A 26,107-nucleotide genomic window follows, 5' to 3' on the forward strand; every position below is an offset into this window, starting at 1 on the left:
TCATGGAGGACTACTGCAGTCTGTGAGCTCAAGGTTGTGGTTTCGGGTTTGGGCCGAGACCACATTCGGCTGAAAAACATCGAGCTATTCGCCTTTTTTTCCACTCTGACCATGAAACAGTGGTAGAAAACACACACATGAGAGTATACATATATACACACACACACACACACACACATATATACAACCCACATGCACACACAGAGTGCAGTGGTGTCTGTTGGTGGGTGACAGACCATCTGACTGACCAGTTCAAATTTAGCTCCATTTTTTATTACGGCACCCAACATGGAGGCAGAGAATGCCAAATGGATGATAGGAATTTTTACAGATTCCCTTGTGTGTGTGTGTGTGTGTGTGTGTGTGTGTGCGCGCGCATGTGTGTGTGTGTGTGTGAGTGTTTGTGCGTGAGTGAGTGAAAGAGGCAGAAAGAGAGAGAGCGAGAGAGAGAGAGACACCACCCAGTGGGTAGCAGAACACTTCCATGTTTACGAGCAGCTGCTACACACCCTTGATGTTTTCCCCATTTGTTGTGCTCTGAAGTTGGGGAGATGGTTGCGTGTGTGCCCAGAGTGACAGAACCAGGTGCATATTTGTCACTGTGGGTGTCTGTGTGTGTGTGTGTGCACAAATAGGGTTATAGCATTTCCACCTGCATGCACCCCAGACCCCCCACAAGGCTTTCTCCCGTCCCCTGAGTGAGGCTAGACAACTGGCCTCACACACATACAGGCAAATAGACACCAATGGTGTAAAACCAAAACACTGTCTCCTGAGGGGTACCACATGGGCTGTGAAGAGGTAGTGTGAGTACTGTCACTCACACACACACACACAAGCACAAAAGGAGCACACATTTATTTCACCTGACTTGTCAAATGCACATACAAAGCTACACACACACACACACACAAGCATATACACTGTGTCTCACCTCATGATGAAGTCAAACTCTGACCCTGCCAGCATGAGAACGCCCAGCAGCGTAGAGATCGCTCCGTCAACCACTGGGGCAAACATGTGCTCCAGAGCCACTGCCGAGCGCTTGTTTCTGTTGCCAATGGCTGTCAGGAAGCCCTGCGGCAGAGGGGGAGGTGGGGAAGAGAAATGAGTTGGAAATCTTGCCGATCACACAAAACTTGTGCTTGCGGCTAGGCCTGGCACGCTTCAGGATTCCTGTATTTGGTTTTGTTGGGGATCACTACATTGTACAACAAGACAGCACACTAAGCTAGGAAGAAAGTTTGGAGCTGCCAGCAGGAATCTTTAATCACACTTTTTTCACATTAGTCACAGGAAAATTGGTTTCACTGATTTTAAAACTAATAAAAATGATTGAAAATATTGGCTTTTTTCCTTTATAAAATGGCAATAATAACTAATTAAGAAAATAACAGTTCTCGAAGATACGCTAAACCACATAAGTGTATTCCAGTAACTCTTTTGTAGTTGCAGGTTGGTGGTTATTAGGTATGAGGACCCAAAGTATCAGGTTTCAAGTAAGGAAGGTGGTTTGGTTGCAGGTGCTCAGTCTTTCTGATTCATGTGTGTTGGTGTAACTTACCAGTGCAATGTGAACGGTGAACTCCACTCCGATACCCACTGAGGCGATCAAGATGACCACGGGGATGGCGCTCAGCTTGATACCAATCAGACCCATGATGCCAAACAACTCCACCGTCATCATGGCCAAGATAAACACCTGATGAGAGGAAACAGGAAGAAAGAATTAGAAACTAAATGGTTTTTAACCACAGATATTTTAGTACAACAGCACAAGGATGCGGGAAGCAAGGAAATGGTGAAATAAATGTAAAAGCATGCAAACAGTAAAAGTGAATTTATGTGTTTCCTTAGTGACTGAGTTGAGCCCTTTTGCCTCTTCACCCCACACAATCTTTGACCCTGTGCTCAGGATCTCAACCACATGGCATCAAATTACCCACCCTAAGGCTAATACCTTCCCCTTCTCCCTCCCTCCCTCCCTCCTTCCATGCTTCTCTTTCTCTTCCTTCTTCCCAGAGGTGGTCGTAATGATTGACAGAGCCTGAGATAACAGAGTGCGGGCATTCTGTCACTCCTATAACACCTCATGTAAGTCTTTCTGTTTGTAAAAATAATCTCCGATACTTTTTTTTTCACAAGACAGCAGCCCATATTGCTTATTTTATTGTTCCCAATATATTAATGGAACATCTGAGTAATGCAGTGTTTCTTTTTTGTTAATGTCTTAATAGAAAATGTGTGATGTTACTGTAAACCGCAATACAAACAGCAACAAGAAGTCTTAAAAAAACAAGTAAGAGAAAGCTGTTCCCGGGCCAACAGGAGCTTTTGATCCCAGTAGGGCCTCCAAGCTGGGGCATGGCTAAATTGGAAATGATAAAAGCCGTTTTACTGCTCGACCGCATACAGGCTGGGTGAAACCCTTACAGGCAGGCTGATGCTTGGAAACCATACGTGCACGTAGCTGTGCCTTTCTCTCTGTCTGAGGAGATTGTGTTGTGTTGCTGTCTCAATCAGTGCAGCTAGAGACGGCTACTTAAATTAAAACACATTCCAACTGAAACTGGAACTGTTGTTGTGCTACACGTCAGCCCCCCCAATGGTGGTGGATATGTGGATGTGTGTGCATTTGGGGGGCCACCGGTCCCACCAGCTTGTGTGTGAAAAGTTTTCCAACCACTGAACACTCAGACTGTCTATCTCTCTCTCTCTCTCTCTCTCTCTCTCTCTCTCTCTCTCTCTCCCTCTCTCTCTCTCTCTCTCTCTCTCTCTCTCTCTCTCTCTCTCTCTCTCTCCCACACACACTCCCACAAACACACACACACACACACACACACATTTCTGATGGATGGGTTGAGCAGGCCAAGGTCGCAACTGGGCAGATCTGTCCTGTCCCCAAGTCTCTCCCTCTCGCTCCGACAAAAGCAGCAAGGGAGTTGGAGGTAGAGGCTTCAGGAGGGCAAAGCCTTTCTTACTCCTTTGCATTTCCTTTTCTAAGGCCGGCCCAGCCTACATTAGAATGACAAAGGTCTCTGTGTGTATGTGTGTGTGTGTGTGTGTGTGTGTGTGTGTGTGTGTGTTTGTGCACACACTGGCCCTCCGCAGAGAAAAAGGGGCCCCCTAGACAGCGTTATTGAGCTGTGCTAAGAGGGGTGAGAAGAAAGTGAGAGGAAGACGAGAGGGAGGAAGGGACTAATGATGTTGTTGAGATAGCATGAGGTGGAAAATGTAAGAGAAACAGCAAAAGATAGAAAAGAATGATATGATGAAGCATCATAGAGGAAACTGATTGTAGACTTACAATGATGCCAGCAGTCCAGGGGTTGAGCAGGAGAATGGCACAGACCAGGAAGGTGCAGGCCAACACCACGCTGATTGCCAGCAGGAACCAGTGTCTGAGGCCGATGTACTGCTCCCAGAATAGGAAGGGGTATCCGTTAGGGTAGTTGAACACACCCTTTCGGCTGAACTCATCGCAGATGGCCCGCACACTCTCGATGGCCTCCACGAAGTCGCTGGCCTGCCGAAGGCCATTCAGGTAGAAAGGAAACTGAGCAAACTCTAGGGGCTCTGCTGCCGGGACTGCAAGGAAGGAGCGAAAGAGAGGTGGTATAAAGTTTAAGTTGCAGTTGACAGAAAGTCACCCTCTTCAGATTGCTGCGATAAATTGTTTTCCTTAATGTAGATATGACAAGACACTTACTGCGCAGGTTCTCCCCTGTGGTGTCATACTTGTCGTGAATCCACTCTCTGGGATGGGGGTAGAAGTTGGCCTGAGAGGCAGCATAGCCCAGAGGATCATTACTGACCCAAACTGTCAGGTAAATGTAAAACACCTCTGGGGGGATCAAACCCTCTGCATCCACCAGCCGACGAGAAGTTAACTAGAATGAAATGATTCATTCATTTAATTTTTTGTGTCAGAATAGTGAAAAGACAGGTCCACATACAGTCAGAGTAATGTGGATTCTCTTTTAAAATGCTTCTCTGTAGCTCTTGGACATACCTGGCTATAGTTAAAAGGCTCTTTCTTGGAACCGGTCTGGATGAGGAGCTTGTATGCCAGAGCTCCGTCTTCTGTGCCATTACGATAGCTGTCAGAGGTAATCCTCCCTGCCTGCCAGTCAGTATCAAAAGCAGCTTGAAGTCCTGTGTGGGAGGCAAGACAGAAAAAAAAAGATTATTGAGGTTGTCATTTAGAAATATTACATTTTCTTTTATGATAAAATTACAAGAGCTCTCTGTCAATGCGTGCAATGATGACAAAACTGTGGAATATCAAGTTTCCTTTTCCGTCTCCCTTTTTCAGCTGGCTCTGATTGACCTTTTAGCTATTACTTCCTCCTGACTGGGCCTCTGACACAACCTAGCCTGAGGACACACACACACTCACTCACGCCTATACACACACATATGGATAGATAACCTATGACCCTAACCCGTCTACTGCACCACCCCTGAGCCCAGGTGGATGGGGGTAAACAGTGGGAATGAACTTTCAGTCACCCTTTGCATATTCTCACCCCCACCTTACACACCCATTCATCCTGTCCTTAGTAACAAGCACACCTGAAAAAAACCTGTTGCACCCTCTACCAGATTCTGACATCATTATCAGTAATCTTCAGGGGGGAAAACATTACGTTATCACCTGAATCCTTAAAAAAAACATTACTAAGCCTGAATTCCTACCTTTGAGCCAGTCCTGGAAGTAGTGCAGCCACATGCGGGGCAGTTTGTTGTCGCTGTCTCTGACCACATATTTAATAGAGTTGAAGGCATTGTGCAGCTGGATCAGCAGCCGCTGTGACCGGGCGTAATCAAATTTATCCATGGTCACCAGGTACATGTTGTAGAAGGAGAAATATTTGAACTGGGCATCAATGAAATCATACTCCTTGGTGTCGCGTGGCACAATGTCGGTAAGGTAGAGGCCATCGTGCACCATGGTGGTCCCATACAGGCTGAGGCCCAGAAGGCCCAAGAAGAGGACAACCACGATGGCTTTGCTCTTGGGTTTAAGAAGTAGAGGGGCATATTTCTCCCTGGCGAAGCTTGCCAAGTTCCAGTGCAGGAATGGTAGTGGGACGCACTCCTTTCCCGATTTGGAGTCCTCCACCTGGGCTAGAAGGTCCCGAGTGGAGCTGGAGGTAGGGGTGAAGAGCTGGGAGCCGTAGGGATCTGGCACAGAGGTGGTGGTTGGGGAAGGTGTGATGGCTAAAGGGGGGAAAAAAGGAAGTGTTAAACCCTGATAAACAGAAGTATAAGTGGAAAATGGTGATTTTGAATGATGATATATACTAAATTTGTCCATAATCGTGAGAAGCTCTAGTCACCTTGAGACTGGGCAGTGGGGCAGACGATGATGGAAGGAGGGCTGGTGGAGATCTGAGAGGTAGGTGGTAAGATTGTGACAATATGCTGGCCGGCAGCATCGCACTGCGTGAATGCCTGCACCGTGGTGGTGATTTGGGTGCTGGTGGTGATGGTCGAGCCTGCTGTGTATTGGTGCGTGTGCGCTGTTGCTTGCGTAGGTGTGTGTGGCTGGTCTCCGGCATCCGACAGCTCATGGGGAGAGAGGTGGATGACGCGGTCAGAGCAGGGGCTATACAGGCAGCAGAGGACATCCAAACGCTTGTCCTCACGCCGGTGGAGGTCCAAACTGAGGATGGCAGGGAAGATGAGCAGCACCATGGCAAAGTTAAACACGACCACAATGGCCGCCTAGGGAGAGAAAAACAGACAGAGAAAAAAAGAAAAAACAAAGTGAGAAGAGACAGAGAACAGCATGTGAAATTACATACACCCTATCCTGGCTGGGGATAGTCAGGCTCCCTTTTTTTTTAGTGTCTCAGACCACAGCCTAGAAGGTAAAAAAACAGTCTTACTCTAAATCACCAGCCAGGAATACTAAGCAAGCCAGGAGGGGAGAGGGGGATAGAGAGAAAAGAAAGAAAAGAGGGCCAGAACGAAAGAACTACTAGAAAGAATGAGAGAAAAGAAGGGGGGGGGGGGGTATAAATGTTGCGAGTCTGAGCAAAACCATCACCCTTCACCACCACCTCCCCACTCACCCCAGCCCCTGAAGCTGACATTCTAACTGGCTGTGGTTTCCAGTGTGTGTATGCCTATGTGTGTGTATTTGTGTGTGTGCTTGTGTGTTTTCAGACCACCCACAGTTAGTCACAGATCAGAGCAAACTGCCTTGACGGGCCAGTGATATACTGATCCACTCCTCCCTCCCTCTCCCTCTAGTTTTCTCTCTGTTCATCACTCTCTTTGCTCTGATTATTCCACATTACACACATGCACACACACACTTAAGCACATACACACACACACACATGCACGCGCACACACACACAAATAATCTTGGGCCTGTAGGTGCAGCGGCAATAAAACTGGGAACAAAGGCTTTTGTCGCTCTAAATAAATGTCACCTCTCTTAAGTTATCTCTTTGATTTTCAAAGGAGCCTCAGGCCTCTTGGTGTGCAATTGTGTACATGTGTTTATGTCTGCGCGCATGCGTGTGTGAGTGTGTAAAAAACATACCTGCAAAGAGAAAGCTCGCAAGGCCGGGATGGGTACGAGAGCAGCCATAAAGAAAGCGATCATGTTGTTGATAGAAGTCAGAGCCACACTGGTGCCTGTACGACGCAAACAGTCTCCTGTCCGCTCCTTGAAGGCAAACATAGACATGAGTCAGAGGAAGAAGAGAGGACAGGAGAGGAGAGGACATGAGAGGAAGAGTCTCTTAAAGGTACCTTAAAGGGGATGTTACTTCCAGCCTCTGTGAAGGAGTGAGCCAACAGAAACATATCATCCACACCAATCCCTAGCGCCAGGAAGGGAAGCACCTGGGATGGGAAACGATGGGAAACAAGAAGAAAGGGTCAGGATGAACATTTGAAGTGTGAGACATTAAAACCTGGGCTCTAAATCAAAAGAGGACTACACCACACTATATCATGTAGGTGAATTTTCTTTGTGTTGTACCTGTGTGGTAGCAGCATTGAAGGAGAGGCCGAGCAGGGAGCAGAGACCCAGTCCTGCAGCCACTGACAGGGCCACCAACAGTACCCCAGCCAGTCCCACGGCCCCCTGGGACTTGGCACAGTCCCACCTTAGCATGGTTACACAGGCATAGGCCAGCTACAGGGAACACATTCATATTAAATACATTATTACTACTATTAAGAACACACTGTAAATATTTTATACATAATTAATCAATCAATTTTATGCTCACCATGAGGAGGTATCCTCCAGCCACCCTGATGACGCTAACATCAGAGAAGGACTTCATGATGTCATTGAGGGTGGTGGTAGAAAAAGCATGGATAGACTGGGTGGAGTTTGTTGGGATACTCTGGTGGACCACCTGAGGGATAAATATCAAAATAATGGTTATTAGCCTCATTATGTACACCCATGTCACAAACAGCACTTTTTTTCATATAAAACACACACTCCAGTCTTACTATTGCTTCCCCAGTTCTTTCCTATCACCTCATATTTTACAGCCCTAAAAAAGAAAAGGCCCCCTGTCCCTTTGACATGTGCATGTGTGTGAGAGTAAGCATGAATGTGCGTTTTTACATGTGCTAGTGTGTGTGTATGTGTGTGTGTGTATGTATGACAACTGAGGAGTAATGAGCACAGATGCCAGAGGTTGTGAGGTCAAAGGTGAAAGGGATGGGATCACATGGCCCAGGAGGCTGCTTTCTCCACTCCATGAATGGACCAAAGCTATTTTACCTGTAGGCATTTAGTCATCACTCGCAATCTCCAATAGATCAGTTCTTGTTCTTTAATGTGTGCGGAAAAGGTCCTGTGCCTCTGTCAGTTTGAGTCTGATTTCCCTCCCCTTCCAAATGTCCCTCACTTTTCTCCCTCCCTCTTTCCTTATCCTCACTGTGGTGGGTGTCAGCTATCACAGCAACAGCTTGTTCCTATAACTAGTGCTCTGACAGAGAGAGATGATTGGCCTACCACACACACACACACACACATGAAAAAACACACACTTAACTGCCCCGCGATTCGCTTTACAAGGAAGCTGAAGACTGATGGAATTCAGACACTGCAGAGTAAGTCCCATGCAGTGTATGTGTGTGTGTCTGTGTGTGTCTGTGTGTGTGTGTGTGTGTGTGTGTGTGTGTGTGTGTGTACACCAAAGCAAAACAAACCTCCATAGGAACAGGGAAATACCTTTTTTTCTCGTTCTTTCTATTTCTTGTCAGTGGCTACAATAAAAATCTCTGCTTCTGCAGCTTTTTATTGAAGCAATGGTGTTTGCCATGTGCGTGTATGCTTATTCGTACCTCCACAAACTTCCTCTGCCAGGACTCCAGGATGGCGGTAGCTTTGTCTTCATTCCAGTTGATGTCATGAATCTCATAGTCATCTTTAAAGTGCTCGTACAGCTGCTTAGGACTCATCAACAGGAACATGGTTTGGAGAGCCTCCGCACTGCAAAACACCCACAGACATATTGTAAGCTTTGGACACATAAGAGACGTCAGGCTCACCCTGAAAACATGGTTTATTGTGTGTTGAGCTGAGTTGAAACCTCAACTGCTTCATCCATCTCAAAACTAGCACTTTAAAAATCATCCAATCTGACTGTTTAGACGTTCTCAGTATTCCTAAACCTTACAGGAGCATGGCTTTCTGTGAATGGCTAAAGGCAGGTGTCATTTCTTCTAGGATTTGTCTGCCTGCCTGCCTGCCTGCCTGTCTGTCTGTCTGCCAATGTAAACAGCTAAAAGCAGGTGTTATCTAATCTGTCTGTCTGCTGTTCTCTCGGCTGCGATCCCAGATGTCCTCAGGTTTTCTTGGCCCAGGCAGAGTGAGTAGCACTGCTGCACAAAATGTGAAAGAAATGATCGTAAATCACATCCGAGAGTAAGTGTGGCTCATGCAGATGGGACGGGAATCCTCTTTCATTCAAGGCTCTTTTGGACTTGTGTGGGTCATGATCTGGGCTCTGACCCAATGCTGTTACTCCATTTGTATTGGTCATGCTTTCAATTTTAGTTGAAGTCAATGAGAAAAAAACAAAACTTTGTCTTATACAGAAACTCCATCTCCATCTCCATCTCATCTCAACTCATCTTTTTGCTTATTTTTTCTTCCTCAGTTCCTTACACTACAAAGTGAAGCAGGGTAGCTTTATGTGGCTGTCAGTCATCTTTAATTGGTCTATCCTGGACCAGGGTCATGCAGGAAACTGATCCCTTTCGGTACGAGGCATTCCTAGCATGTGTCTGTTGGGTTATTAGGGGTTACACAGATTCCATAGTCATGGCGGCTCACAGACTGGCTGCCTGCTCGGCTGGTAGTAATCACACCTCCGCCTTACTACATCTTCCAATAAGATAAAAGGAAACCTGCTACATATTGTGTATAATCACCTGAAACAGTTTCTTTACATTATGTCTTAAAATTCACATTCAATAAATACAAACACACCTCAGCAGAGTCTCCTGGCTGTTCTTTACCCGCCCTCCCAGGATCAGCTCCTCCTGCCAGTGCATGAACTTCTGGCTAAAACCATGGCAACCACCCTGGAGATGCCCAGCAATGTCAGGACTCTGCACAGAAGGACAACAGCAGAGAAACATGTTAGGTGTATCTTTCATTTTGAGCTGCTTTCTCCACCTACTTACTACACCTTTGTGTAATGACTGAAGTCACATGCCTATGTGTGAGTTTACCTCGCCTTGCTCCTTGTTAGGTGCACTGAGAGGGCAGTCAGGATCTGAGGGGTCTAGGCAAGGCCTGTTCATATAGGCATGGCCCACCTACAGAATAAAACAAAAACATCAGTACATGGGAAAAACTATGTAAGTAGGTTAATAACTAAGTCATCCATTTAGCATAATGAGTGTGTAGTTGTGTGCCTCACCTGGGCTTTGTCCAACATCTCTCTAAATCCTTCCAGTGAAGTGAACTGACTCAGTTCCTCCATTAGCTTGACTGGATCGAGATTCATCCACTGGATATCTGGCATTCCCCTGGAGAGCAAAGACATACTTATGATTATCATCAACCCAAATATATTCAATTCATAATATCAAGAAGAAAAAGTAGATCTACTCTAGGCACAGTGCTCTCTAATGTCACTATGTGCCAGCTTTGCATTCCTGCAACTGTGTGCAAAGAAGGCTATAATTCTTTCACTTCATTTGAATTCTCTCTCCCTCGTTGTGCTGAGCTATGCAGAAGAGTAGCGGCAAATACAGGATAAAATAGCGTTTATTATCCTGTTTCACGCTGCCACAATGCCCAGGGAAAAGGCACGGTGGCTGCCTGCTCGCTTCCATTCCTCAGTGTCCTGCACTGAGTCATAACGATTACCTCTGCCTCCCAAACATCTTGATAAGGAGGGAGGGAAGGGGCAAGGTTGGGAGGCTATAAGGGAAATAGGTAAGGGATGAGAGGAAAAGCAAAGAGGGAACTTTCATACTGTTTGTTGAAGGGTGTTTAATTACAAAGAAAATTCTGAGGCTCTTCTTATGATAAAACCAGAATTTGGTCTATAAATCTACACAACTGTTAAAATCAACAGTTTTCTGATGCTTTTGGCTCTCAGAGTTTATCCATCAAAGTGAATAATGTCTCGATCAATAAGTTACTATCAGCTGGATATCATACTTTGGCTTACATCACTAGGTGTGTTTGTGATTGGCAAAGCCTGGTTTTTACTGTATTTATGAAATTTTCAAATCATAGTTGAACAGATAAAGACATGTTTCATCTATCTACAGAAAAGCAGACATATCATAAAGTGTCATTTTTATCAAAGCACAGTTAAGGATTAGTACTTAAAGTACAGCAAATAAGAAAGAAAGAATATGCTAAATTATGAGGAGGATTTTGTGATTCGGTACAAGGAAACACTTAGAATGGATGGACATTTTCTGCAGTGAGTCAAAGTTAGACAGAAGTCAGCCAGAAAGCGAGAGGGGAATAAAAGAATCCCAAAGTATCTCAACTTTGGTCTCAATCTCCCTCCAATGGCTCATGAAGAGAGCTCCTCTCCTATTCCCACATACCAGGGTCCCTTTTGCTGCTGCTCGCAAAGACACACTCCTTTATCAGCTAGTTTTTGCTTGAGTGAACCAGGCCTAGGCCCTTTTGTTTTTTCATAGATTGCTGCTCTTTGTTCTCCCAAGTTTCTCTCTCTCTCTCTCTGTCTCTCTCTCTCTCTCACTCACTCACTCACTCACTCACTCACTCACTCACTCATTCACTCACTCACTCACCCAATCTGCATCTCTCCCTCTTCCCATTTCTCTCTCTATCGACTCACTTTTCTTTCGTTTTTTTTGCATTTAAAACCAGGGCTGAAGTGAAGCGGAAGCTGACTAGGGGGACACTGGCCTCAGTGACCACCCCCAGTTCTCTTCAGCTTCGCAAGAAAACAAAAGTAAAAACCCACAATTAATAAATAACAACAGATGTTGAGCACTTGTGATTTAGAGGAATACTTGGAAGATGTGTGAATCATCAAAGACCCCCTTTTCCCACTCTGTCACTCTGCCTTCACACAGGCCAACTAGGAGATGCTAAAGGATGGGAAACTTGTGTTTGTTTCTGTATGTGCTGGCTTGTCATGCAACACCGCTGTCAGCTCTACACTTATACATCAACAAATAATTTGTTTGCAAAGAAACATCTGCTATGGTCTAAACTATCTTTTATAAACGAAGGCCTCAATTGAAATATCACTTCTGACGACAAAAAAAAACTCTCTTTCAGCAACTCAATTTCTCAAGAGAACTTCGGCCCAAAAAAAAGGAGAAGGGAAAAAAAAGCCTGAATCCGCAAATGCCCAAATACGCCCAGACTCCACTGTTAACCGTCTTGTAGCCTCTCTCTGTCTTTCTCGGGGGACTTGAGGCTTGAATACTGCCCATTTTATTTGTTGGACAACTTGGGAGCTGGGAGCCCGGGGCATTACCATGAGAATGCCGAGTGTTAGCCGTGAGCTGACAAAGCCGGCCCCCCTCCCTCCTCCGGGGCCCCTGCACTGATGGACACTCACTCGTAAACTGAAAGAATGCTTACCATTGTCTGACCCAAAGGGCTCCCCTGCCACCACCACCACCACCGCCGCCGCCTCCCCGCCCTCCGTTCTACCAACCCACCACCCAGTTGCTGCTGCAGCCATCTCTTCTCTCTCCATCCCTCCCTCACTGGCTGCATCTCTCCGTCACTTTCTCTCTTTGAATTTCTCTGTCAGGGCAACCCCCTCCAGTCCCTCTCTGGGCCCTAAAAGAACTCTATTACTGACCGCCGCTGTCAGTCACAGCACCCACTGACAGACTAGTGAAAGCCAAACTGTATGTCTCCATCCAGCATGTGTTAAAACCCCTCCAAAAGCTCTAGTCTGCAACGTCAAATGGAAGCAATGACAGCAAAGGGAGAGCCAAGATTTTCTATGAAATTATTTAATATTTTAAAAACAATTAAGTCAGATCGAATATTACAAGACTTACGGTAAATAGGCAGAGCCTCCCTGTAGTTTTGCCCCTTCCCAAAAACAGTCCAGTGGGGTGATTATCATACAGGGGAATAGCTTGTCAATCATCTAGGATCAGGAAGCAGAGGGGAAACATGATTAAACATCACAAATCTGAAGCCCTAGAAATCTTAAATCAATTAAAAAAATGATGTGCATGAATGTAAGTGTTCCTTTGTTATCTTACCCTTTCAATCATGATATTTTCTATGATAGGGAGTCCTGATTTATAGCATATTTTGTTAAGATCCCACGATCTATGAGGAAGAAAACAATTTTTAATTTAGAATTTTTATGGTTGATAATAAATAATAAACGCAAGAAAACACTTGATGTCACATGTTACATTGATTTACTTACTTCCCAAAAAGTGACACCTGGACCTTGCTGGCTGACAGGGCAGCCTCCATGTGAACCAGCAAAGCCTCCTGGTTAAGTATATTGGTGCCCTCTTCTTTGGGGGTCTGGATGAGCATCTGTGAGGTAAACACTGACTCCTCTCCCTGCTTCTCCCTGGTGTAGCGAAGCTCCTGGCTCACCCGACTGCCAGCTAAAAAAAACAATAAAATGAATACTGAATCATTAAGAGATAGACAGACATACTGTATAGTATGCATACATCATTGCAGAATTCCTTCAATGCTACACATACAAAGACGCACACACATTTGGATCCTATAACAAACTGTCTTGCGTGTGTACATATGCACACACACTTACACTAGAACACACACATATATCGACCAACGCCCTTGGCCCTCGCCAGTGTTGGTTTTGAAGGCACTTCACACAAGCCAGCGTCTGGCCAAAAGAAATGAGTAATACAGCTTCTCATTGGCTCCTTCTGTGAAACAGATGTGCCCTGTTAGAAAACCAGCCTTGTGATGCCCCAAAACCCTTCACCACTATACTTCAGGGTAGCAGATATGGACAAAGACATTCTGAATGAGAAGCTTAGATGTCACAAAAAAGTAAACCTTAACATCATTCAACACCATTAAAGAAGAGAAGAGAAGAAGAAGGAAAAGGAGAAACTGATACTTTTTACATTGGCGTAGCTGGTTGAGGGGGAATGACGTGTGGCAGTTGTGATGATGCATAAGTTGAGAATGAAAGAAATCAAAGCACTTGGAAAGATAGAAGGAGATAATGTAAGGTAAATAGATTAATAGAAATATGGATGTGAGAGGTGGTCACGTACAGAAAAGAGAGAGAGAAAGAGGATGAAAAAAAACAGAGAGAGAGAGAGAGAGAGAGAGAGAGAGATAGAGAGAGAGAGAGAGAGAGATAGCTATGTTGTGCTGTGCGGTAGACTCCAGCCCCCTAATTACAGGAGGTTGCCCTGAAAAGAGTTTGCCAGCCGGGGGGATCTGTGCCTGTGCCAAGTGGACATGAAACATGCCGCGCTGGATCACAGAGGGCCCGTCTGCCCCTCTTGCTGTCCCACTACATGACAACCCCAGAGAGAGAAACAGAGGGAAGGGAAGGGGGGAGATGGGGGAAGTTTGGAAACAAGGGCTACCTCCTTCTTAATTCTAACTCTCGTCACTCTTTTACTCACTTTCCCTGCACCATGCTCAAATCCTGGCTTCACCTCTTTTAGCATCTATTTCTCCTCTCAATACTTTTCTCTACTAATGCCTCTTTCTCTCTCTCTCTCTCTCTCTCTCTTTCCCTCACACTCTCTGCACCTCCCCCCAAGCCTGGAGAAGGCTCCTATAATTGATGGGGAGAAAAGAAAAAACAAACTATTCAGCCGCTAAAGTGTGAGATCAGGTTAGAACTCCGGGCCTTGGAGACACAGTCCAATATTTCTAGGCTTCGCTTTCAAGGCTTTAATTACCTACACAGGGGCTTGAGAATATCAAGACACTTCATTTATTTCCAGTCAGCGGTGCCTTTTTAAAGTGCCCTGCTCAGTGCAAACTCAAAATGAAAATACCTCAAAATGGGGCATGTTCTCGTCAAGTCAAGAAGTTTTCATTTCAAAGGAACCACAACAACAAGATGTAAAATGGGTCATTTTCTCCATTCTTTTGAAGACTCTTTTGGTTGAGAAAATGAAACTATTTTAAACCAAAAATTCAGGTTGGTGGAGTGGTTCTGGTGGAATTTATGTGACTTTAAAAAAAAAAACCTTTTCACACCCATTCTGCTGGATGTATTGAACTTTTGCTCACACTGTCAAGCACATGTAGGAAAAAATTTGTCTTGATGAAGAAATGGTCCGTCAGACATACAGTTCCCCACAACTCCACTTCAGTTTCCTTGCCACACAGATTCCTAATCAAAAAAGGCTACTACAAAATGGAACCCTTTCCGTTAGTGGACCTCTTTGACATCTGTTAAACCTTTTTTGACATTTCGTATGTTAACCTCTGCAGTGTGGGGTTTTGATCCCAACAGGAACTGGGTGGCTCGGAGAGACTCTGGCCCTGTAATTACAGGCCTCCTGAAGTAAATTATAGCTATTTGTGTCTCGTTCCTCCCATCTGGACCACCCAGGCAGCCAGTCCTCTCTCTTCTCTCGCTCTCTTTCTCGCCTTCTCTCCTCAACCCCTGGTCTGGCCCCAACCACCCAACTCTGAGCCTCGCAACTACTCTGCTCAGCTCTGCTCTGTTCAGTTCGCCGCTTGCTACCGATGGAGGACTTGTCATGCTTTTTTCGGTCTGCCTTTCTTTCAATCTCTTGGTTTCTCTTCTCCTTTTTCTCCCATTTTCTCTGTTTCTGTTTTCATTTCCTCTGTCTTTCTAACTCTTTTTCAATTCCCCCTACCCTCTCCCTGCACTCAGTCTGCGCACCACACAGCCTTAAAGAGACAGTTCCCGGAAATGTTCCCACCCTGGGAAGAAAGCTCATTTGAATGAGGAAACCAAGGTTCTAACATCCAAGTAGCTGGTAATTTTATTATATGAGAATTTTTGTAACATGAAATATTAGTCCATGGTTGGCAACATGATCAAACACACAAAAAAAGAAATTATCGCAAATGATAAAATATCCTTTTAAATCATGTTCACAATCCTTTCATTTCTGTGTTTTTGAGAAACTCGACCACCATCTTACAAATTTTAGCAAACAGCCTCACCCTGTTGGGTGCAACATATGAAATCATTTACTAGCTTCACCACTAAAAGCACTTTCACAACAGTTACGACATTAGTAAAGTGAAAAGCAAGCGAAAAATGTCATAACAAGTCCTGACATGGTTTCATGGCTGTGGGTGTATACATATAATGTTTGTATGAATGTGTGTATGCAACGGTGTGAACACTGGACCCTGTCTCCACCTGACCCTTCCATACCTAAAAGCCCAACACCCAGGATCCCCTAACTCGTTGAAAAATGTGTGGCTTCTAACATCTTGCTTCGAGGATGGAACCACCTTTAAATGCACCTTTAAAACTGCTGTGATTTGAATATATTCTATTCTCTTCTATTCTTTTCTACTCTCATGGCTTACAGGCCCAGTCCCCGTTCCAGGCCATGCTAGGTCAGACCAGGCCACCTTCAATGTTCAGTGTGGTAGATTAGCTGGATTAGGGGGCCTCTGAAAGGCCCCACGCTGATGTAGAGGAAGACCCAAGACGAAGAGGGCTGAAAGTGACATATATGCTTTTACCTGCTACATAGTGATGCGCTACCAAGGGCATTAGAAGTTACCTTTTCCTGATTTACAAAGCATGGACAACATGAGATGAAATGCACAGCTGAATTCTCCATTTATAAAACAAAAAAGAGATTTGACCACCAGAGTAGCAACAATATAAAAAAGACAAAACTATCCCTTGGCTGCCATCTTCTATCCATCATTTACTTTTCTGTCAACTGTTTTTCCCCCACAACGTCCTGCACTATAGGTCCTTTATTTCTTTTCATTTTCAGCAAAGGAGCCAAATGAGAAATTCATTCTCTTGGCCTGACACCCAGCATAAAAAAAACTCTTGGTCCCTTTGTCAGATGTGGACCCACCAGAATCAGGACTGTGCCCCACTTTGGGTCCTCAGCCCGGCCCTGCCCTATGGCATTCCCGAGCCAGGGCACCGCCTAAAGCAGGCTGCCCCCAGCAGATGGGCTGTTCCTCCATACAATCCTTCAGTACAGCTCCAGACTGAATGCAGACCCTTTTGTCATTCAACCCTTCAATTTCATTCAGATGTTTCCCAACAAACAGCAGAATAAAATAAAGAGGGAACTTTTTTTTCACAACAAAAGCAAATGGACCAAAACTTTCCCAGCCTGTAAAACAATGCCAGAGTGGGCTGTGGGAGGGTGAGGCTGGGGGCAAGAAAGAGAAGCTGGCACTTTGGTATCTTACCTATAGAAATACAGTGAGTATGTGTGTGTGTGTTTTTTGTCTTCACAGACACGCTGTATATGTTCATTAATCGTCAAAGAAAGTTGTATTATTTTAGAAGGAGAAAATGCAAATCAATATGTAGAAAAAACAAAATGATCAGTTTCAATCCTTTTAAATCTAATAGCTCTCACCATCATGAAAAAACAAGGAGATCTGATCTGAGATCACACCTTAAAAACAGTATAAAACAGCGAAAACAACATGAAAAATCAGTTTCACTTACATTCTATTCAGATGTGCCAGTGGTGTTAGCCACCACACATAAATTTCCACCAGGGTTGGCATTTAGGCACTTTCTATTTCCATATGTATAGGCTTGCCTCTGCTAATTATGCTAATCATGGGCAGTGTTGGCCACTGTGAAAAATAGTCACATTAGACACTCCACTGACCGCTAATACTGCTTAATGTGTGGTTGAAACATACATTCATCCCTGCCTGAAAGGCAAAAATTTTCCACGTTGCTGGTCTCATTCAGACGAGAAATGAATTTATTGAGCCCAAGAACCATTTCTTTTTTCCCTCCCAAGTACCAAGAAAATGTTCAGTCTCTCTCCACCTCTCTCTCTCTTTACTTTTTATACTTTCATGGTGTAAAGACAGAGGCAAATGGTGCAAACTCTGAGGTGACTGGTGTCGCTTTATTTCGCGCAGGCCAAAGACAAAGGTTGCTCTTCAGCTGAGAGAGAAAGGGTGCCACAGTATATTGATTGAGTTTTCATTCTCCCGTTTTCGGTTGCTTTGCAGCCTTTCTCAGGATGCTGCATTCAATGTTGCAAAGAGTCTGACAGTCTGGTGCCCTTTTAATAAAACCTTTAGGTCCGAAATCACAGTATGAAGGTATGTTTTATGTTATAGCTGTGAACGTTGCTGTCAATATCCAGTAAACATGATGAATACTTTGGTTTTAATTTAAAAAAAGACAGGCATTGATCCGTCTGTGTGCTTCCTCTACCACGGAAGCAGAAGACATCTGTCTGTCATATGAACATGTATGTATCCCTAGCTGCTCAACGTGTGTTTATTTGTTGGGGGTGGCCCTGCTCTGACTTGAAGAGTTTGTGTGTTGGGGGGGATGCTGAGAAAAAGGATGGAATGAGGGGGACTTGGATTGCAGGATGGAGGGAAGGGGGGAATGAAATAAACATTTAGAAGTGACCCAGGTTGACTCTGGTCTTGTTTGTTCTCTCTACCAGTGAGGTCCTGGGCCCTGAGCGCTGGAAGTTTATTTATCTAGCTGGGGCACCACCGCGCACTATTCACCTCCAATAATGCCTCATAGAGCTCCCTTTCTCTGTCTGAACTGGGGCACTGTGTGCGCTCCGATGAATTATAGCATTTACCTGCTGTGCCGCTCTGAGGTTTGTTTAGAGTAACTGCTCCAAACACCAAAATGCCCACGTGTGTATTTGCTCATTTGTGCAAATGCAGAAGTGTTTTCTCTCATTCTCACTCTTTTAATCAATGTTCCTTGCTACCTTCATATCAACAACATATCAACAACATATCAACCACATATCAACAACATGCAATGTCGGATTTCACTGTTAGCTGGCTATGCTAGCACTTCAGTGTATGTATTCATGCTATGTGGACTCCTTATGGTCTTTACCTCCCCCTTTCCTATCCTCTTTCTACATGGCCTCTTTATGGGACATGTGGTGCGCCTGCTATCAGGATAGGCCTTGTCTCACTGCACTCATATTTGGACACCTTGAGTCTGTGTACATGTCTATCATGGCTCACACAAACTCAGCCAAGAAGGATGAGTTTAGTTAATATAAGTGTAAACACCAGTAGTTTTACATGTAGGCCGTTTCTTTTCTTTCTGTCTCAAACAAGCTTTTCAAATGGACTTTTGTACGAGGGGAATAATCTGAGCCATTAGATACATGACTTAAATCAATCATCCTAACACATTAAAGAAGGAACCCCCAGTTTTACAGACATAAGCTTAAGCAACCAACTTCTTCCTCATTAAAACACCCCCCTCTCACAGTCCTTTATGGTGAAGAAAAAAAAACATCAAGTGTGAGTCTCACACTTGATGTTTTTTCAAGTGGGACAGGCAAAAACAGGCACAAGAAGTGTCAGATAGCCATAAACTTTCCACCCTGTTCCTGCCCCAACCCCCTCCAAATGTCTACTATCATCCATCTCTTCTTCCTGCACCTCTTTTTATGATCTCTCTCTTTTCTGCTTGTGAACAATACAGACTCAAGTAGGGCTGGGCAATATATTGAAATTATATTGATACCGTGATATGAGACTAGATATCGTCTTAGATTTTGGATATTGTAATATAGCAATATGTCATCAGAGTTTCCTGGTTTTAAAGCTGCATTACAGTAAAATATATTATTTTCTGAACTTAACAGATTGTTCCAGCTGTTCTTTTATGTACCTTTTACCCACTTTGTCATTATATCCACATTACTGATGATTTTTTATCAAACATTTCATAGTGTAAATATTTTGTTAAAGCATATGATTTTGTCCATATCGGCCAGCCCTAGACTCAAGTCACACGTTGCCTCGCTCACATCAACTTTCATACTCTTAAAGGTGAGCAGGCTGTATAACCCTGTGTAATGAGTGTTTACAGTATGAAAACTGTATTTACATTGGAATTAGGGAAATATAATAAAATTCAGGCATTTAAAAAAAAGAAGATATATGCTGCTGAAGGAATAAGGAAAACATCTGCATATAGTGTTCATAAATCAGGTGTAATCTTTAAGGCAGACACTTTCCAAAAGATATTGCCTGTGTGAGTTATTTAAAGTATTCTGATGGGTGATGTCTGTCTCATATTCACTCATTCACTGAGCAGTAAGCCAAAAACAGTCCTTAATCCCCTTGTCAGACTAAACACCCTGATACTGTGGCTTTTATTCTCACCTACACAGGTGTGAGGAGTGAAGGCATGACAGAAGGCATTATTAACCCTTTTACTTCAGTCGCATATCCTTCTTGCAAATGCGCTATTTTGCTACACAGTAATCTTTAAGAAAAATAAGAATGATTCAAATAAAGACTGTCATGTAAAAAACTGCATAAGTATGTTTGCTTGGGAATGCACGGGGCAGAAACTAATTTTACCGACCTCCCATTCTGTCTTTCTCAGTCTACTCTTTCTAGAGACAGACTGCACTGCTGTGCTTTGCTTCACAGTGTTTTGGTCCTGTAGGAGGGAGGAAGCAATTAAAAAAGCCCTGGTGGCCTGACTTCACAGAGCAAGGCAGACAGACAGGTAGAAATATAAACAGACACACACAAAGCACAGGCAGACAGACGGGCACGCAGTCAGGAAATTCAGGCAGGAAGACAGACGGCACTTAGACTGTACGCACCAAAGGTGGCAAAGATGACAAGTGTGTGTGTGTGTGTGTGTTTGTATGGGTAATGTGGGGGCAGCTTCGAGTATGAATATATGATGGGAAGCATATGCCTCTAACACATTCACACACACACACACACACACACACACACGCACACACACACAGTTTACACCATGCTGACAGGGTGTTAACACATACGGTGTCAATTCACAGCTATGATTTGACTTGTTGATTCTGAACAAATTAGGATACGAGTGGAAAAGCTTTGTTTATACTGTGCTAGGGGAGAGCTGTTTTATAAGAATACTTTATATAAAAAGACGCACACAAAAAGGTACATTTTGCTTGCCGTTCACAGTTTGTAAAATTAAATTTGGAAAACTATTTAAATATGAAATCAGCTGTCTTATTACCGAGAATATCATTCCTCCCTCTTGTATTCTGGCTTAAGTGCAATGGTGCATGTGTGTGTTTTACTGTGCTTCTGTGTGTGTGTGTGTGTGTGTGTGTGAGAGAGAGAGAGAACGAGAGAGACAGAGGGAGAACTAACCTCTCCTTGTTACCAAACCACTTTACTCTCCATTGAGGCCCTAGCAGCTTTGTCAATGGGCTATTGGTGGAAACAAGGCAGGCAGAAACTTTAGAAACATGACCACGGCCTCTTAAAGGCACAGCATTCCTTTTCAGCCCCCCAGTTCAACTCTCTCAATCCCACAGCAAAACAACTGGCACACAAACATCTAAACATCTCCTTTAAGCGATGACTCTGCCAATTAGCTCAAGAGGTAATCCTGAAGCTTTACACTAACCAGAATGAAACCAAAGAAAAAAGGAAACTGTGAACATTAAAACGCTTGTTGCCTGTTTTTGTAGAAGGTTCAAGATTTTCTTTCCAGCCTCAAACTAATAATTTCAGTGACTCCATTAATGGAGATTGTTTTTTAAATTGTGCCCGACTGAGGTACTTATTTAAATTCCTGTGCAAGTGAAGCGCACGGCCTCCAAACACTTCTCTTGACACCAGTGGTGTGATTTCTCTGACATCTCCACACAACTCCCGTGGAAGCCGCCTGTCCCCGTCCTCTAGTGACATGGTGGGCTTAAAAAACCCTATAGAGTCTGTTTATATTCACCAACTGCTGTGGCGCTTTTAGAGCGTGCAAAACAGGTGGGTAAACTTCAGCTGCATTCACTTATATTTTTTCTTCTTGTGAGGAGGAGAGGAGGAGGCGGAGGGAAGGAGGGAGGGGGGTTAGGGAGGTGGTGCCTGCTTGCCTGCCTGCCTGCTTGCCTCTTGTTGAATGGAATCCAAGAATAGTTAGGGACCACACAGGGAGCCGAGGGGGGAGGGGTCAGAGCCCTCAAAGATGGCTAACCATTCACACAGTCCATCTGCTGCGGGGATCAGCCCCGGCACTGAAAGCCTGGGGGTTTAAAAGGAATTTGGCCAGTGTGAAAAACCAAATAAAGCTGCTTCTGCCCCTGAAAATGTACAGATAACCTAAATCTAAAAACTCACAGGGGCAAAGAAAAAGAGAGCAGTGTCAAACTTAAAGAGTTTATGAGTCAGCTCAGAATCACACAGTCTTGCCCAAAGCAAGAAAAAGATAGCAAATGTCTGTGTGGCAGAAGAGGAAGAAAGAACATTGTAATGATATAGTGTCAGAGGTGTTTCTCAGATACTGTGATTCATTGAGAAATGAACATAGGAAGGGAAAACAACACATACTCACAAGACACATACAGGCACAAGGTGTAGTTAAAACAAAGTTGAAACTCTATCCACAAGCTTATTGTAATTTGTACGTCTGTGATGTAGTGGCCATGGTGTGACAAATGTACAGAAATATTCATTATGCTCATTTTCAATCAGCCAAACATTTAAAAAAACTACTTCAAAACAGCTCCCAAAAATGTTGCTCCTTGTTGCTGCTCCAGTCAGGATTTCAGCCAAACAAGTAGTCAGTCTGTCTGTCACTGAACACCTAGTGCCCTCCCATGGCACTGTGATGACACTAACATGACCACCCTGCATCTTCCCACCAGCCACTATTGTCATTCAAACTCCATTTACACCCAGTAGGGAAAAAAATCATTGTACAAAAACTTAGAGCTGACTCATGTGAACAGAAAAGTAAAGCAATTAACCTAAAAGTGAACTCTGGTCTTAACTGGAAGATGAGATGTTTTGTGTGTGAAACAGTAACAACACCAGCTCTGACAACCACAAAAAAAACAACCAAGAATGAGTGTTTCTGTCTCACATGAATCATTGCTCAAAAAAAGCCACATATGCTACAACAACAGAAATGTATCAAACTCACCTTCCACCCATAGCTGCTCGATGTCTGTTTCGATGGCTGCGACTCTGAGTCCCACGGAAAGAGCCCCGAATACTAAGAGTCCAATGAAGAGAACCTTCCCACAGTGCCTCTGGATGTGGCAGCCCAGAGAGAACAGGAGGGCCTGGAACCTCGCCCGGATCCACAGAGGAGCTTTCTGACCTACCGCCTTCCCCTGGATTTGCAGCAGGAGGGTGGGCGAGAAAAGGACAGTATTGTTATGACCATGTTTCCACTTACTATACATAAAGAATGAATCACTGCACACCAATCCACAAAGGCAGGTCACACAGCTTGTATATCTATTTGCGCCATAAATGTGTAGATTTCTGAATTCAGTGAACATCCAAAACACTGGATTACATGCACATTTGTTGTCAGAGAGTTGTCTTTCTGTAGGATGAAGCTTTGTATAACATGATAAGTTAAGGTGCTAACTAGCTGAGCACAGCTTTAACATCAGAGCTATGCTGCCTATCCTGTGCGTCAGACTCATGTCCATCAGCTGAACTTAGACCAGACCCAGGACAGGATCTCCCATGACACAACACATTAAAGAAGATTTAAACTGCACAGTCGTGGCAATGATCTGCACTAATATTAAGTTTATTTTGGGAATACTGGTTCCAAGCGGTTTCAACTTACAGACTCCAGAGAAACAGCGATGAAAAGGTCTAATAAGAACTGGCCAAACATCATTTTCATCAGGCAAAAACAAACTCGCAACTCAATTAAAGTCACAGTTGGAGATGATAGTTTGCAGTCTAAAAGTTGTTAAAGTAACAATCCTATGTAATCTAAAAGGTGTCACACTACACAGATACTCTCTTCATTGAGTGTTCGGTACAAAGATATCACTATATATGAACTGCTGTTGGAAATAATATAGGAAGTTAACTTTTGTTGAAACTTGGAGACTAAGTAGAAGGCTTGCTCAATCACTTTTCCATATCCTTATGTGTAAACGAAGCTGACATCTATTTCACTACAGTAATCTACATTTTGCACTTTTGCTCTAATAATTGTTCAAATCTCCACCATTCAGACCCTGTGACTGGGCTACAAATGTCACTCCTGCAGACGACATTGCACTGGTGTTGTGGTTTCTCTCAGCAGTGCTGAAACACGTCCAAGCATCCGGGCGGTCCAAAGATGCTTTGTCAGATCAAACTCAATCAGTGAATTCCTTTACAGGACCCACCACATTTCCAAACAGACCCCGGGCCAGTGCGCTCTGCGCTGCCTGCACAAAGCCAAAAACACGCACAACACGGCTGAGATATGTGGGAACAACCCCGCTCTCTCACTCCCTCACGGTGGATTTAACGACAGAAATGAATGAGAATCTGACATCCATTCAATCAAAACAGCGAGGTTAACATGCTGCCAAGTATGAAAACACCTTATTCTGTTTTTACATGGGTTTCGTCCTTGTAAACACAAAGTAGCCTGTATGGTTTCTGTTGCCAGCATTATGGTTGTTTCTATACATTAACTTTACTTTATAGAGGAAATTAAAGTGAAGTATTTAAACTGCTCTACTCCTAGGATCACTGTTGACTCCCTCAGGGAACTCTGGTGGTCCCCGGACCCCAGTTTAGGAGCTGCTGTCCAGTCTAACCCTACGTCCCCACATGCGCCCTCGCTTCCCGATTAGATAACGCCTAAATCAAGAGTTTCCTTTGAAGACTCTTCATTCACAATTGCCGACTGAATGAAAGCTGCCCTCATAGTAAATCCACACTAGACTGCGAGCAATGTATCACCTTTGAGATCTGTTTAAGTGCGAAAGCAGCGTGGCAGTAGCTCGGTCTCCGGAGCAGGTCTGGGTTCGCAGGCGGCTGGGAGCGCGTATAACTCGGGGGTAAATCTCCAAAGACGCCGGCCCCTGGGACCCCGCGATCCGAGGCCATAGTCCAAAGAGGGTGAACGGGGCACAGAGCGAAGCGACAGAGAATGGGTGCGAGTTCAGTAAAAGCGACAATAATCCAACATAGAAGAGGAGCGCATCCAGCACCGCCGGCGACAAGTTAGAAGAACTTTTTCTAGTCTTCCTTGGAGCCAAACAAGTCTCGAAACTCCATCCCAACATTATGCGCCGAAATCCGTATAGATCCTTCAGTCTTCATTCGTCCAGATAGTTTATGAAACGACGTCTCAGAGAGGAGTAGTAGTTGTAGTAGTAGTAGTAGTAGTAGTAGTAGTAGCCTATGTCTGAGCCGTCCGTGTCAAGTCTAACTCCGATCCCGTAGCGGTAACATTTGGAGAAGTTCGCCTCTCGGCAATTCCTGAAAAGGGAGGTTTGATGGAAAAGTGCTCCGGCTCCCATTGGCCAAGGAAGAGGCAAATTACTTTGCAAACATCGCCTATTATTAGCTGCTAAGCAACAGCTCACCAAAGTGGAGAGAGAGGGGGACCACCCAGGCTGCTGCTGCCTGGGTTGGAGGGGAGGGGAGGAGGAGGCGGAGGACGGGGAGGAGGGGGGGAGGGGGAGAGGAACTCTTTCAATAAACTCTGCACAGCCGCGCGCATGCACGCACACACTCACGCACATACACGTGCGCGCACACTCACGCACACATCTTGCTGCCTGCCCGCCTCACTTGCTCTCTGAACATTATTCCCAGTGGCCTGGCCCTCCAGTTTGTAAGAAGAAGCAATCGCACATGCCATCTATTGATACAACAGCGATAGGCACGCACGCACACAGTTTTTAGAGTTTGTTTCATCAGCATAGGCCAATCAGTGAGAGAGAAAAAAAGTTAATTCAGCTTTTCAAGCATTTAGCAGGAATGTAAACATGTGATTCATTTTTTCTTTTTTTGTATGGTAGAATTACAGATCTGTCAACACGTTTTATATCACTTCAGGGCATGTTTGATGAAGTTTTGGAAGCTCAAATTTGGTGCACCTCAAAAATACATTTTTACCCTCTAAAATCTTTGCTGTTAGTGCAGTTTGTTCTAGGCAGCTGTGACAAGAACTGTGCAGGTTTTAGCACTAACAGCTGTAACCTCACCTCCTCTGGCCACAAGCTTCTAAAAGTAGGTTGATAGGTTTTTTTACACCTTAGAAAATATAACCCTGTGTCCCTATAAAATTACCATTAAAATATCACTGGAATTATTCCACATATGCATCTCTTTCAAAACACCTCGGAGCTGCCTAGTTCAGAGTGACACACTTATCTCTCTGGAGACTTTTGGAAAGTTTCCACATCTTGCCATGCATGATTTCATGAGTTCACAAAGCGGTTCACCTAAGAACTATACACCTGAAAATGAATGAAAGAAAGAAAGAGAGAGGTTTCTCAGATGACTGTTTTCTAATCTCTATAAAGAAAAAAAGGGGTTAGAAGTGTCTTGGTGGTTTGCTAATGTAAGCCCCCATTGGCCCCACTCATGACAGTATGAGGGTGAAGAACAAACACTTTACCAGATTACACTGTCACTGCTGTGTGGAACATTTGTCAGGTGGCCGGTGCTAATTTGAGGCCCTTTGAGTGACTATAAAACAATTTGAAGCTG

The 26,107-nt window shown here is 44.3% G+C and overlaps 1 protein-coding gene across 2 annotated transcripts in view; it reads right to left on the minus strand.

Annotated features, from left to right (window-relative positions):
- Nucleotides 1–24,508, minus strand: part of ptch2 (patched 2) — a 28,200-nt gene extending 3,692 nt beyond the window's left edge. Inside the window, exons 1-20 of one of the 2 annotated variants that reach the window (XM_053329571.1) lie at nucleotides 24,347–24,508; nucleotides 22,563–22,755; nucleotides 12,897–13,086; nucleotides 12,724–12,793; nucleotides 12,514–12,605; nucleotides 9,918–10,026; nucleotides 9,727–9,813; nucleotides 9,482–9,603; nucleotides 8,332–8,479; nucleotides 7,257–7,388; nucleotides 7,004–7,159; nucleotides 6,772–6,864; nucleotides 6,560–6,685; nucleotides 5,364–5,730; nucleotides 4,699–5,223; nucleotides 4,013–4,155; nucleotides 3,710–3,890; nucleotides 3,308–3,588; nucleotides 1,565–1,702; nucleotides 935–1,077 (exon numbers count right to left, since the gene is read on the minus strand). In XM_053329571.1, coding sequence (XP_053185546.1) covers nucleotides 935–1,077; nucleotides 1,565–1,702; nucleotides 3,308–3,588; nucleotides 3,710–3,890; nucleotides 4,013–4,155; nucleotides 4,699–5,223; nucleotides 5,364–5,730; nucleotides 6,560–6,685; nucleotides 6,772–6,864; nucleotides 7,004–7,159; nucleotides 7,257–7,388; nucleotides 8,332–8,479; nucleotides 9,482–9,603; nucleotides 9,727–9,813; nucleotides 9,918–10,026; nucleotides 12,514–12,605; nucleotides 12,724–12,793; nucleotides 12,897–13,086; nucleotides 22,563–22,755; nucleotides 24,347–24,493 — 3,443 coding nt within the window. In that variant the 5' untranslated portion in view covers nucleotides 24,494–24,508. Of the gene's footprint in view, nucleotides 1–934; nucleotides 1,078–1,564; nucleotides 1,703–3,307; nucleotides 3,589–3,709; nucleotides 3,891–4,012; nucleotides 4,156–4,698; nucleotides 5,224–5,342; nucleotides 5,731–6,559; nucleotides 6,686–6,771; nucleotides 6,865–7,003; nucleotides 7,160–7,256; nucleotides 7,389–8,331; nucleotides 8,480–9,481; nucleotides 9,604–9,726; nucleotides 9,814–9,917; nucleotides 10,027–12,513; nucleotides 12,606–12,723; nucleotides 12,794–12,896; nucleotides 13,087–22,562; nucleotides 22,756–24,346 lie in introns of both variants that reach the window. The other variant, XM_053329572.1, reaches the window with a different exon arrangement.
- Nucleotides 24,509–26,107: the final 1,599 nt, after the last annotated feature.

Source organism: Scomber japonicus, chromosome 12 (assembly GCF_027409825.1).
Source record: "Scomber japonicus isolate fScoJap1 chromosome 12, fScoJap1.pri, whole genome shotgun sequence".
Taxonomy (NCBI): Eukaryota; Metazoa; Chordata; class Actinopteri; order Scombriformes; family Scombridae; genus Scomber; species Scomber japonicus.